Source organism: Melanotaenia boesemani, chromosome 9 (genome assembly GCF_017639745.1).
Source record: "Melanotaenia boesemani isolate fMelBoe1 chromosome 9, fMelBoe1.pri, whole genome shotgun sequence".
NCBI lineage: Eukaryota > Metazoa > Chordata > Actinopteri > Atheriniformes > Melanotaeniidae > Melanotaenia > Melanotaenia boesemani.
In genome coordinates, this window is record NC_055690.1 from 35,864,716 (window position 1) to 35,880,434 (window position 15,719).

Consider the following 15,719-nt stretch of genomic DNA (forward strand, 5'->3'; position numbering starts at 1 on the left):
TGGTCCAGAAGTTGACAACAAGTTGTTTGAGAACCTTTTCGTTTAAATCCGGTGTGTTGTAGCAGGGAAACACTGAAATCTGCAGGATGGTAGATCTCCTATTCTCGTGCTTTCTCCCCACTTTTATTCATCCTTTTTTATATTCCACTTATTTCTGATCAATAACAATTGACAGCAGTTATCGTCTCTGCTGCACCGTTACTCCATCACCGTGACAACCACATCCTTCAGCGACAGCCTCTGACGGATCAATGCCACTGCAGCCTCACGTCATTACACAGCAGCATCTCCATGATGTCCGACAGTCGGGTGGGAGGTGAAAGCAGCAGCTCGGACATGAGTGAAGGTTTATTTTCCGCCTCCAGGATCAATAACGAGGGAAATATGTTACATAAGTGTCTGAGGCTGCTGGAGAAACTCAAGCAGATATCAGCTGCAGTGCATTTAACATCCACTAGAGGGTGCTGTGAGACACGAAGAGAAGAAGTCCTCGTGTTGATGTGTTAGCATGGGTTCGGTCCTTCACTGAGGGAAAGGATCTGATTTACAACAAAATAACAAAGCTGGAGGCCAAAAGGCGACGTTTTAGTCAAATAACTTCTCCTGGTGAGGATTTTTATTTATTTTTTTACTTATTTATTTATTTTAGGAGTGGGACTTAAGTCCAAAAAATGCGGGAGACCTGAGTTTGAATCCCACAGGAGACGAATATGAACTCATTGTTAATATTGTGTTTGTGTAAGTGGCTTTAAGAAAGTCTGCTAATGACTGTAGAACAGAACGTTCTTCTTTTCCTTCTCAGCATCACCTTGTTTAAACCCTGAACTACTGAAGACGTCCTGTATCCATGTATTCCCTCGTTAGCTCGTTTCCACTAGCTAGCATTAGCACCAGCCCCAATCTGACCTGCTCTCTCCTGATCCAGAGTCCTGATCCAGAGTCCTGATCCAGTCCTCATGACTCATCTCTGACTTCTTGGTAATCTACGAAGCTGGTCTGGATGAGAGGTTCTTCAACTTTCTGAAGTTTGTCTTTGGATTTACTCAGATTCCTTCCCCTCATTAGCAGTTCTAGTCCTGATACCGGATCAGTTCCAGTCCTGGTACTGGACCAATTCCAGTCCAGCACTGGTAATGGACCACGTCCAGCCCTGGTACCACAAAAGTTCCCGTCCAGCCTTGGTACCAGACCAGTTCTAACCCAGGTATCGGACCAGTTCCACTCCTGGTACTGAACCAGTTTTAGTCCAGTCCTGGTACTGGACCAGTTCCAGAGGATCTTAATTCTGAATCCTTCAGGCAGAAGTAAGGCTTCTAACATAAACCAGAGTTGTGTCGACATTTTAACAGACAAGGTCGCAAAGAACCAGTTAAAACTGGATCTGTAGGCTCTTTGTCTCTGAGACGCATCATTTGTTCTCGTTTCTGTAGTTTTATGTGTGAAACCAGCAAAGATCAGACAGAAAACAGGATTTTAGCAGCAACAAGGTGATTCCAAAAGACCTGAACCAGGACCTGAGAGATGCACCTGGACCTTCAGCTGATCCATATTCTGCTGGCCGAAGCCTCATCAGAAATGGTTTCCATGGAAACGTGGCTGAGTCACATGACACAAGAACTGAACTGAAGCTCAATGGAAACGGGTCTGATGGAGGGACGGATCCTCTCCAAAACCCGGACCTCAGCGGGTCTGATGGAGGGACGGATCCTCTCCAAAACCCGGACCTCAGCGGGTCTGACGGAGGGATGGACCCTCCCCAGAACCCGGACCTCAGCGGGTCTGACGGAGGGACGGATCCTCTCCAAAACCCGGACCTCAGCGGGTCTGATGGAGGGACGGATCCTCTCCAAAACCCGGACCTCAGCGGGTCTGACGGAGGGATGGACCCTCCCCAGAACCCGGACCTCAGCGGGTCTGACGGAGGGACGGATCCTCCCCAGAACCCGGACCTCAGCGGGTCTGATGGAGGGATGGATCCTCAGTGTGGGGTCATCTGAACAGAGAACAGAAAAGACAGAAACATTCAAAGAACTTTGGAAAGTCCTTCAGGGATCCTGGAGAACTGTTCCTGGAGGCCATGTTGAGAACTGGTGGGAACTAGTTTAGATATTAACTATTAATCAGGGCAGTTACTGATATTAAATACGGTCAATAATGCAAACCATGAATTATGAAGCACCACTGGAGGGAAAACTAGAACTGGTGACTAAACCTGGTGTCGGTGTAAAGACTCGGTTAGTCTGGACCCGTCAGTCTGGGACAGAGTTTGTCTCAGAGTTCGGACTGTGATGAAGAGTAAAACTGCTCAGACCAAATATTCACTTTAAACCTGCTTAGAACTGGACAGACTCTGGTTCTGACTGATTGTGGATTCTGGATCGGATGGTGGCTCAGGCGGTTTTAAGGAGGTTTATTAGTTTAAACTGAGGATAAAAGAGCAACAACAGCTGTTTCCTGTTTTCAAGGGAAATATAGAAAGAAACGAGTCTGGATCAGGAGACTAAATTGAAACCTGGACCACAGTCTGTAACAGTAAACTCTAAGATGTTTATCGGAGTTTCCTGGACCAGCTGATCCTTTAAACCGGAACCCTTTCAGACCTGAATGGGGGCTCTGCTGTGAATCTACCTGATTTGACGGTGAAGACCTGGTCTTTGGTGGGGTTGAGGATGCTGGCTTTCTTGGACACATTGGTGGGATCTGTGGGGAAGAAGACGCAGCAGCGTTTACCTGCACAGCTGATCCTGCACCACCTGTCTGACGGCATCTGGAGGTCTGAGTGTTTTCTCACAGATTGCAGAGACGTTGATGCTCCTGGTGAACTGGAGGGTCCGGCCTCTTCGCTGGTACTGGACGATGCAGTAATACAGACCCTGATACGAATCCAGCATGACGTGAAACCGCAGACTGGGTCCTCGCTGCTCCCGCTCACTGTTCCAGAACGGATACCGACTGCAACTCCGAGACTGGATCAGACGAGGAGACGGTTTCAGAGAGCGTCATCACTCCCTCCATCGCCACAGATTCTAAGAAACAGATTCACATCCAGGTGGATCCTTACCAAGCTGTTCAATCTCACGTGGGACCAGGTGACGCTCGGTTGGCTCTCTGACATCTTGGACGCGTCCTCCAGATCTGGACAGTCCAGGTTCTTCCCCTGCTGCAGGGGGATGTAGACGTGAGTCGCTGCCACGGCAACCGGAGGTTCACAGTTGGTGTCGTTCACCGTGCCGCCATGGCGGTAGAGCACCTTCAGACGCATGGCGATCTTACTGCAGGATGACTTGTTTCTGCGAGTCAGAGAGCAGAACTGGGTCAGGACCCGAACACCAAGCAGTTCATCAGGACAGAACAATTCTTTCCAGCTTCCATCATTCCGGATCTAACGCCTGGAATCTGGATCCGGTCTGGATTTAAAAACAACCCGATGGATCCTGGACATTGATCCATTTGGTTTGATCTTCATTTGACGCACAGAGCTGCAGCGTGCACGTGACTAGACGTGCATGCACATGACAAGACGCACAGAGCTGCAGCGTGCACGTGACTAGACGTGCATGCACATGACAAGACGCACAGAGCTGCAGCGTGCACGTGACTAGACGCGCATGCACATGACAAGACGCACAGAGCTGCAGCGTGCACGTGACTAGACGCGCATGCACATGACTTTACATGTTTAATAAGTATAATACGTGTTTAATCTGCAAATCGTATACATGCATGCACGTCTTGTCACGTGCACGCACCAGCTCTGCATGTCATGTACATGCACATCTTGTCACGTGCACGCTACAGGTCTGCAAATGAGTCACACAGGAAGAGCAGAGAAAAGATTAAGAGCGGTTCTCGTAGCAGAGCTGCAGAGAAACAGCTTAAAGAGCCGGATGGAGATCTGGGTCAGTTCCTAGTTTTACTTCCTGGTTCCTGCTCCTCCGCAGCTTTGATGAGAAATAGTTATTTAATAATCTCTTACTTTCAAACACTGAAAGGAATCAGATATTAAACATATTAATAACTCGTTTATTTTCACTCTTCAGGTGTTTTCGTTGTAATTTTTACTGCATCTGTTTCTCATAAAAAGTTTATTGTTGTTTATCTGCTGCTTTTGAAATGTTCAATACAAATAAAGTGGATTGGATTTCAACTGAAGCTCCACGGCCTGTCTGACGCGCTGAATTTGCTACAGATTTTCATGTCTGTATAAATGACAACAACCTTAACAACTTAATCAGCAATTAAAAATCACTGCATATACATTTATATAAATACACACATACATACATACATATATATATATATATATTTATATATATATATATATATGTATATATATATATATATATACATACATACATACATACATACATATATACACACATATATATATATATATATATATATGTATATACACGTCTGTGTTTCTAGTATGTGCAGCAGCTAGTTTTTATTAATAATTACGTTATTAAGGTTGTTGATAAAATTTAAATATGTGGTTTATTAATCATTATCACCTAAATGTGCAGGTGTTGTCATGGTGATGGGACTGAGTTGTGATTTTCCAGTGTTATATGACGTAACTGCAGACGCTCACACACGGGCTGAACGGGAACGGCCCGATAATGATGTCACCTCCTCTCAGACGCTCGAAATTACAAAAGACAACTGGAACGCACCATCGGCACACAGGGACGAGGCCCTGAGACGGCATGGGCGGGGCCAAAGGGTGGCCCGGGGGGGGGGCTCTGGTTATCCATAAAATCTGACCCCTCAGCAGATTTGATCCCCAATATGATGGACATGGTCATGTCTCCTCTCAAGTCCAATCAGGACTGGTCTGAGCAGCAGACTGGATGGTTTCCAGTCCCGTCTGGACCTGAGCTGGTCTTTAAACACTCTCAGAGCCACTTTGGCTGATTAATGTGGAGAAGCCAAGACGGAGGATCGAAGAGAGACTGAAGCCGACGTCCAGCTGATTTAATCTGACGGAGTTCCAGGTCTGAGCAGTCAGAACCAGTCACCTGATAAGGAGTCATCAGAACCCCTTCTGTCAGGGTTATAACAACAAATAACAATAATAATAACAACAATAACAACAACAACAACAACAACAATAATAATAATAATGTTGTTCTTGTTGTTATAACCATCATCATTATTTTTATTATTATTATTATTATTATTACTACTGCATGACTCCATTGTTGTAATTGATTGTAATTGATTATTATAAGCTTATAGATTATAGTGAAAGACAGACACACAGACGACACACAGACGACACACAGACAGACACACAGACGACACACAGACAGACACACAGACGACACACAGACAGACACACAGACGACACACAGACGATACACAGACGACACACAGACGACACACAGACACACAGACAGACACACAGACAACACACAGACGACACACAGACACACAGACAGACACACAGACGACACACAGACAGACACACAGACAGACACACAGACAGACACACAGACGACACACAGACGACACACAGACGACACACAGACAGACACACAGACAGACACACAGACGACACACAGACGACACACAGACAGACACACAGACGACACACAGACACACAGACAGACACACAGACGACACACAGACAGACACACAGACAGACACACAGACAGACACACAGACATCACACAGACAGACACACAGATAGACACACAGATGACACACAGATAGACACACAGTTGACACACAGACAGACACACAGACGACACACAGACGACACACAGACAGACACACAGACGACACACAGACACACAGACGACACACAGACAGACACACATATAGACACACAGACAGACACACAGACGACACACAGACGACACACAGACGACACACAGACGACACACAGACAGACACACAGACAGACACACAGACGACACACAGACAGACACACAGACGACACACAGACGACACACAGACAGACACACAGACGACACACAGACGACACACAGACGACACACAGACAGACACACAGACGACACACAGACGACACACAGACAGACACACAGACGACACACAGATAGACACACAGACAGACACACAGACGACACACAGACAGACACACAGACGACACACAGACGACACACAGACAGACACACAAACGACACACAGATAGACACACAGACGACACACAGACGACACACAGACAGACACACAGACGACACACAGACGACACACAGACGACACACAGACAGACACACAGACAGACACACAGACGACACACAGACAGACACACAGATGACACACAGATAGACACACAGACAGACACACAGACGACACACAGACAGACACACAGACGACACACAGACGACACACAGATGACACACAGATAGACACACAGACAGACACACAGACGACACACAGACAGACACACAGACGACACACAGACAGACACACAGACGACACACAGACAGACACACAGACAGACACACAGACGACACACAGACGACACACAGACGACACAGACGACACACAGACGACACACAGACGACACACAGATGACACAGACGACACACAGACGACACACAGACAGACACACAGACGACACACAGATGACACAGAAAGACACACAGACAGACACACAGACGACACACAGACAGACACACAGACGACACACAGACGACACACAGACAGACACACAGACAGACACACAGACGACACACAGAGAGACACACAGACGACACACAGACGACACACAGACAGACACACAGACGACACACAGATAGACACACAGACAGACACACAGACGACACACAGACAGACACACAGACGACACACAGACGACACACAGACAGACACACAGACGACACACAGACGACACACAGACGACACACAGACAGACACACAGACGACACACAGACAGACACACAGATGACACACAGATGACACACAGATAGACACACAGACAGACACACAGACGACACACAGACAGACACACAGACGACACACAGACGACACACAGACACACAGACAGACACACAGACGACACACAGACAGACACACAGACAGACACACAGATAGACACACAGATGACACACAGACGACACACAGACAGACACACAGACGACACACAGACGACACACAGACAGACACACAGACGACACACAGACAGACACACAGACGACACACAGACGACACACAGACAGACACACAGACGACACACAGACGACACACAGACGACACACAGACAGACACACAGACGACACACAGACAGACACACAGACAGACACACAGACAGACACACAGACGACACACAGACAGACACACAGACGACACACAGACGACACACAGACAGACACACAGACGACACACAGACGACACACAGACAGACACACAGACGACACACAGACAGACACACAGATGACACACAGACAGACACACAGACGACACACAGATAGACACACAGACAGACACACAGACGACACACAGACAGACACACAGACGACACACAGACGACACACAGACAGACACACAGACGACACACAGACAGACACACAGACGACACACAGACGACACACAGACCGACACACAGACGACACACAGACGACACACAGACGACACACAGACAGACACACAGACGACACACAGACGACACACAGACGACACACAGATGACACAGACGACACACAGACGACACACAGACAGACACACAGACGACACACAGATGACACAGACGACACACAGACGACACACAGACAGACACACAGACGACACACAGACGACACACAGACAGACACACAGACAGACACACAGATGACACACAGACAGACACACAGACGACACACAGATGACACAGAAAGACACACAGACAGACACACAGACACACAGACGACACACAGATATACCTCCCGCTGAGACCAGGGGATGCTGGAGGCCGAGCTGCTGTGTTCGAGCTGCTGTGTTCGAGTGTTTCAATGATGTGAACAGTTGGATGGAACAAAACTTTTTACAACTCAACAGTTCTAAATCTGAAATGATCTTAATCAACCCTCCTCACTCCACCGCCCATATTGAAGACAGTCTTGGTCCTCTCTCCTCTAACATCACCCCCTCTGCCAGAAACCTGGGTGTTATACTTGATTCCAGTCTTAATTTTCATCTTCACATGAAAAACACCCAGTCCTGTTTCCTTCACCTCCGCACCATCAGTAAAATCAAACCTGTCCTCTCCCGGCCCGATTTAGAAAAAGTTATCAATGCTCTCATTTTCTCCAGACCCGACTACTGCAGCTTCCTCCTCTCCGGTCTTGACAATAAATCCTCTCTCGCCTCCGACTTGTTGAAAAGGCAGCAGCTCGGCTTCTCTCTGGTTTTAGCAGAAGACAACATATGACCCTGTTTAGCCTCGCTGCACTGGCTCCCTGTACGTTTTAGAATTGATTTTAAGGTTTTACTGAGTACTTTTAAAGCTCGGTTAAGTACTGACACCCTACGAGCCTCCCCGCAGCCTTAGATCCTCAGGCAGGTCCCTTTAGCTGTGCCAGGGTCCAAACTCAAGACCAGAGGTGACCCAGCTTTTTGGCTCCGAGCCCCTCGACTCTGGAACGACCTGCCTGAGGAGATAAGGCTGGAACCATCAATTCATCTTTTAAATCACTTCTTAAAACACACTTTTATCCACTGGTCTTTTTATAACCTATTTATTCATTTATTTACTTTATTTCTGACTCATTTATTGTCAGACTTCTGAACGTCTGTCTAAATTTACTCATGCATGTGTCTTCACTTTGTAGATTTTATTACCTCACTTTGCTGTGTGCTGTTCAGCACTTTGTAAACCTGGTTTTTAAAAGTGCTATACAAATAAATAAAATAAAATAATTTATTATTATTATTATTATTACTGTGTTGTTAGCATGACTATTATTATTTTAAGGTTTCATGATAAAAACATGTTTGATGAGGAGATGTTGACTGAATATTGTTTCTATGAGATGGTGTAATGGTGGTCGTGGGTGTGAAATGTTGTACTACCTGAACATGGCTGTCATTTACTGGCTGATGCATCCACCTACTGCCTTTGAACTTTTTGTGTTTTCTCTTTTTGGTCATGTGTTTTACTTTTTTTTTGTTTTTCATTTTTGTCATTATGTTTAAATAAACGTTCTAGATCTAAAGTCTACAGGTTTACAGGTCTGGTCTGAGCTCCTCGGACCACAAAGCGCCAGGAAATCAGACTGAATCTGAATTCCATGTTTAACCCTCCTCTGGTGAGAAAGACAAGTCTGAACATAAAACGTAAAAAAGTCAGTGATTTAAGTTTACTTTCAGGCTGGGACGTTTCTCTCTGAAACCGAAATCAGCTGGTTTGTCAGCTGTTGTTTTTAAAGTTGACAGCTGATCACTTTTAAATCTTCTTCTTATTTATTTTATTATCTCGTGGTTGATCCGGAGCAGCAAGTGAAGAAATAAAACTGGAACTGTGTTTGTCTTCAAAGCACTGAAAGGCTTCACAGCTCCTTATCAGAACTGTGGAAAGTCCACCCACCCGGCAGAGCTCTACGTTCTGCCGGTCAGGTAGAGGGGCCTCGGTCCAGGTCCAGCTATGGGGGGTCGGTCCTTTTCAGTGGCAGGAAAACTCTTCCCCACAAGCTCCACACCCACTGATCTGTTCACGGCCAAACTCCAGAGCTGTTTATTTAACAAGGCCGTTGGCTGTAGTCCTGTTCTGTGTTTTATACTTTTACCACTTTCTATATTTCCTTTATTTTACTGTGTATTTGTATTTATATGTTTTATGATGTTTTATGATTTAAAATATAAAATGAAAAATAAAATAAAATAAAATAAAATAAAATAAAATAAAATAGAAAAAGTAGGAAAGGTTTTTATCTTTTATTTTAAAGTAATTTTTCTGGCTCCTTCATGCCTCTCAGAGAGAAAAAGAGGAAAGTGACGAGTCATGCTACTGGTCCGCCGACCAGCTGTTTGTGTCGTATTTAGAATAAAAAGAAGCACATTTGTGGACATTTTGCTTGTTTTGTTTTTCCACATTTGAATCATTTTGCTCCTGGTTTTCTTTTTCCATTTGAACCTTTAAGTTGCTTCATTCATGTTAATTTGTTTGCAGGTTTTAATTTATTTAACAGCAAACAGGACAAACCCACAGATTTGATTTAATAAAGGCATAAAACCATTTTCTTGCCTGGTCTGAGGTCGTAAACACAAGAGAGAAGATTGTGATCAGACTCAGATGGTTTCTGGGAAAAATTCCCACTAGACTGTTTTCCTGCAGGTTTTCTGGACAATAATTTCCTCCTTGAACATGAGCTGATGTTCTTACCGCAGCATGCAGATGTAGAGTCCTCCGTCGCTGGCGGCCGCCGGCTGCAGCCACAGCCTCTCTCGCTCTTTGCTGAGGCGCGAGCTGCAGAACAGAAACCACATCAGACCCCGTCAGTAAATCACACTCGGATTAATTCAGACAGACTAACGTCCTCCTGCTACCAAACAGCCCACATCCTCTCATTACAACGCTCTTCATCATCAGGTTACACATCAGGTGTCTCCAATTAACCTCAAGGAGGAAGACAAGAGTGTGGACCTGTCAGGTACTCAGCTAAATTTAGTCATCATTAAAGAAAAGGATGTTAACTGTTCCCAGATCTGTTTCGTATCTGTCTACCATTAGCTGAATGGTTCAGGTTTAGTTTTTAAATGTCTTCTTTAAATTCTATCACAAATTTAGAAAAACAGAGAAGAAATTCCCGATTTATCTTCAAAATTCAGATTTATCCATTTTTTTGGGGTCAAATTGTGTAAAAGGATGAAAAGATAAATAAATATTAATGTCAAAATAAAAAGCTAATTAAATGAAGAAAAGATAAAACTGATAAATAAAAGTATAAATTAAGTATAATATAACAATGATAAATATAAAAATGAAAGTAAAAATTAATAAAAAATAAAAATAACATAAATATAAAAATCAAATTAACAAAATAAATATAAAATGAAAATAAAGATAAGAATCAATATAAATTAAAAGAAAATCAAAAGACGTTCCTGAACTTGTAAATCAAGCGGATGTTACCTGTATGTGATTGGCTGCTCCAGGTCCTGGCCCTCCAGGATTCGGTACCAGAACAGATTGTGTCCGGCGCTCTGGGTGGAGGTGTAGTTGTAGACGGAGGGATGAGAGAAAAGAGGGCAGGACAGCCAACCAGCCTCCCCATCCAGGACCGAGACATTACCTTCGCTGGATTCTCCCCAGTCGTAACACATGGGCTCTGAGAGGAGGAATTTAAAGAAACATTACAACACCTTTCATTCTCTTCACACAGAAGCAGCCAGTTAAAAATATTTTAAGGTTGGATTTTTAAACCTTCTTATCCTCATTTTGTTAAAAGTCATGTGAATTTTACAGCTGTACCATCAGCCGCTAACAGCTGTGTCATCAGCCGCTAACAGCTGAAACATTAGTAGCTAACAGCTGTGTCATCAGCTGCTAAGAGCTGAAACACCAGCCTCTGACAGCTGAAACATCAGTCGATAACAACTATACCACCTGCTGCTAACAGCTGCAACATCAGCCACTAACAGCTGAAACATTAGAAGCTAACAGCTGTGTCATCAGCCGCTAACAGCTGAAATATCAGAAGCTAACAGCTGTGTCATTAGCCGCTAACAGCTGAAATATCAGTGGCTAACGGCTGAAACATCTGCCACTAACAGCTCTAGTATCAAGCGCTAACATATCTAATATCAACTGCTAACAGCTGAAACATCAGAAGCAAACAGACATAACATCAGCCACTAACAGCTGAAACATCAGAAGCTAACAGCTGAAACATCAGCCGCTAACAGATCTGATATTGATTGCCAATAGACATAACATCAGCCACTAACAGCTGAAACATCAGAAGCTAACAGCTATAACATCAGCCACTAACAGCTGAAATATCAGTGGCTAACAGCTGAAACATCTGCCACTAACAGCTCTAGTATCAAGCGCTAACATATCTAATATCAACTGCTAACAGCTGAAACATCAGAAGCAAACAGACATAACATCAGCCACTAACAGCTGAAACATCAGAAGCTAACAGCTGAAACATCAGCCGCTAACAGATCTGATATTGATTGCCAATAGACATAACATCAGCCACTAACAGCTGAAACATCAGAAGCTAACAGCTATAACATCAGCCACTAACAGCTGAAACATCAGAAGCTAACAGCTGAAACATCAGCCGCTAACAGATCTGATATTGATTGCCAATAGACATAACATCAGCCACTAACAGCTGAAACATCAGAAGCTAACAGCTATAACACCAGCCACTAACAGCTGAAACATCAGAAGCTAACAGCTGAAACATCAGCCACTAACAGATCTGATATTGATTGCCAATAGACATAACATCAGCCACTAACAGCTGAAACATCAGAAGCTAACAGCTATAACATCAGCCGCTAACAGCTGAAATATCTGCCACTAACAGCTCTAGCATCAGCCGCTAACATATCTCATAACAACTGCTAACAGCTGAAACATTAGAAGCAAACAGACATAACATCAGCCACTAACAGCTGAAACGTTTCAGCTGTTAGCTTCTGATGTACATCAGAAGCTAACAGCTATAACATCAGCCACTAACAGCGGAAATATCAGTCACTAACAGCTGAAACATCAGAAGCTAACAGCTATAACATCAGCCGCTAACAGCTGAAATATCAGTGGCTAACAGCTGAAACATCTGCCACTAACAGCTCTAGCATCAGCCGCTAACATATCTAATATCAACTGCTAACAGCTGAAACATCAGAAGCAAACAGACATAACATCAGCCACTAACAGCTGAAACATCAGAAGCTAACAGCTGAAACATTAGAAGCTAACAGCTGAAACATTAGCCACTAACATTAGCCAACAAACATTAGCCACTAACAGCTGAAACATCAGAAGCTAACAGCTGAAACATCAGCCGCTAACAGATCTGATATTGATTGCCAATAGACATAACATCAGTCACTAACAGCTGAAACATCAGAAGCTAACAGCTATAACATCAGCCGCTAACAGCTGAAATATCAGTGGCTAACAGCTGAAACATCTGCCACTAACAGCTCTAGCATCAGCCGCTAACATATCTAATATCAACTGCTAACAGCTGAAACATCAGAAGCAAACAGACATAACATCAGCCACTAACAGCTGAAACATCAGAAGCTAACAGCTGAAACATTAGAAGCTAACAGCTGAAACATTAGAAGCTAACAGCTGAAACATTAGCCACTAACAGCTGAAACATAGAAGCTAACAGCTGAAACATTAGCTGCTAACAGCTGAAACATTAGAAGCTAACAGCTGAAACATTAGCCGCTAACAGCTGTAACATCAGCCGCTAACAGCTGTATTATGATTTTGGGTAGTGGGAGGGGGGGATGTGGCCCCAGTACAGCTCCATGTTTCAACGGGTCTGACATCAGAAACGCGAGAGAGGAGGAGAGAAAAGTTTTTAAAAATGGAGTCACAGAAAACACTTTTAGATGGTTCCTGAACAAATCTAGCAGATGTTGTCATGAAAAACTTTAACATGACTGATAATCAAACACAAAAAAACATGATGTGTTGGATTTGTTTGTCTTCCACCTTAATCATTTGCTTTGGTTTCATATTTCCAACCTTTATGACCATCTTTAACCCCGGATATGACCCACATCATAATTCAGGAAGCAGGAGATGTATGAAAAAAAAAATCTATATTTTTTAATCCAATCAGTGATTGGATTAAATACTTTTCCTGAGCAGCAGCATCTGTTGGTGTCGTCAGCGTTTTACGCCCCGACAAACAGAGACGGTGTCAGGATGAGTTTTAACCGACGTTCAGATGAGAGGATAAAAACAGAAACCTGGAGAAAAACATGGTGTCAGCATTCCAGAGCCTCCATCGTCATGGTTACAGTAACAAAGCAGTTAATCTGATTTACAATTAGAGGCACAGATGAGATAAATGGTTTAAAGAGCTTTTAACTCTGCAGAGGTGAGCTCTGCTCCTGTAATCACTTCAAAAAGATGATCACACACAAGGAGATTTCTCATTCTAAAGAAGATGCAACTCAGTTTTAGCTGTAAAATGTGTCATAAACCTTTAAATATTGAACGTCTCTGATTTCCTCAGGATCTTCCATCGATGACCCCCCACCTCCCTCCCTCTCTGGACCGGGTCCAGGATGCTCGTCTGGCTCTGATGTGGAGTTTTTATGTGACAATCAAACAGAGCTTAGAGGATGTCGTCATTAACCGGACTCATTAAAAGGACCACATTACTACACTTCCATCTCATTAAGGGATTAAACCCCCGGAGGGCGGCCGATCCATTAAAGCTCATCCGGCTCTATCTGAGATTAAACAACCTCAAATGCTGATTAAATCTGTTACTATGAGCAGAGAGACTGAAACTGGATGTGGAAAGTTTCCTGACCCTGACCTTCAGGATGGAAAGATCCCAAAAGTTATTTCTGTCCAGCTGGGAAACTTCTGGAAAACAAACTCTGCAGCAGATCACAAGTCTGAATCCAGCAACACCAAACAGAAATGAATGAATTTAATAAAATTCCTTTTAATGTGTCAGACCACTACTGTGTTATTCGACATCACCAGTCCAACAGGAGGCGCCGGTGAGAACTGTGAGGAAACCATTACTCCTGGAGCGGTCCTGCTCAGGTTTTACCTGCTTCATGTGATCTTATTGTGGATCAGATTAAATCAACTACAGACTCAGCAGCTCCACTTAAAATAAAAAGTGTAAAAAGCAAACAACCCACCGCGGAGAAACGAGAAAACTAAAAGGCTACAGGGAGGAAATGGAAAAAAACCAAACTAACATCTCGTTCTGAAATTTTACATGAACCCAAAATCTACAATAACAAACAGGCAAGAAGAATTCATTTCTCAAACCTCGTCACAGATAACAAAACCTTTTTAAAACCACTGATCTTTTAATAAATAACGATTTTAAGAAGTCCTCCATGACAGCTGCAGATGCTGCATGGGAGGAATTTACAGATCACTTCAGAAATAACACCAGTGTTATTAGATCCAGTCTTTTATGTTGATTTGAACATACCTGAACGGCTGTTTCCAGCCTTAAAAACAGCAGTTTTTAAGGCCCCTTCTAAAGGAGAGGAATTCAGACCCCACTGTTTTTATTTATTACAATATACGACCCCCACTTTAGAAAAAGTGTTTTATTCCGTTAAATGAGTTCTTAAATAGATCTTTGCTGATGAAATGTAATGACTCATTGTGAAAAGCACTGTTCTTTCCTTTCTCCATTATTTTTTTTAATTTTAAACTTGGTCTATAAAAATAAAGTTATATATATATATATATATATATATATATATATATATATATAAAACTTTATTTTTATATAGTCTTGCTTTGTGGTTCGGTAGCTCTGTCTTAAGGCTGTAGATTTTGATCATTCTATCAAGTCTGATTTATCATCTTCTGATCAGTTTTTAGATTTTTTTTAATGCAGTGTTTTTTTTATGTGATTTAGTGTTTTGTCTCTGTGGTGTCTAGTTTTTAAGATCAGATCAGGGACAACCGATGAAAATTAGCCCTTTGGCTAAATCCAGCATATTTAACAGTGTATTTCTTCAGTGTTCTGGTTTTTTTATGCTCTGTCCCTGGCAAATAAGATAAAAAATGTACCACAATGCTG

General features: G+C 43.4%; 1 protein-coding gene across 2 annotated transcripts in view; it reads right to left on the reverse strand.

Moving 5' to 3' along the window:
* LOC121646291 (interleukin-1 receptor accessory protein) overlaps positions 1–15,719 on the reverse strand; it is a 49,344-nt gene that overhangs the window by 10,468 nt on the left and 23,157 nt on the right. For both annotated transcript variants that reach the window (XM_041995201.1, XM_041995200.1), the window contains exons 3-7: positions 11,078–11,273; positions 10,328–10,411; positions 3,062–3,290; positions 2,792–2,966; positions 2,629–2,700 (exon numbers count right to left, since the gene is read on the reverse strand). In XM_041995201.1, the coding sequence (XP_041851135.1) occupies positions 2,629–2,700; positions 2,792–2,966; positions 3,062–3,290; positions 10,328–10,411; positions 11,078–11,273 (756 nt within the window). The remainder of the gene's footprint in view (positions 1–2,628; positions 2,701–2,791; positions 2,967–3,061; positions 3,291–10,327; positions 10,412–11,077; positions 11,274–15,719) is intronic.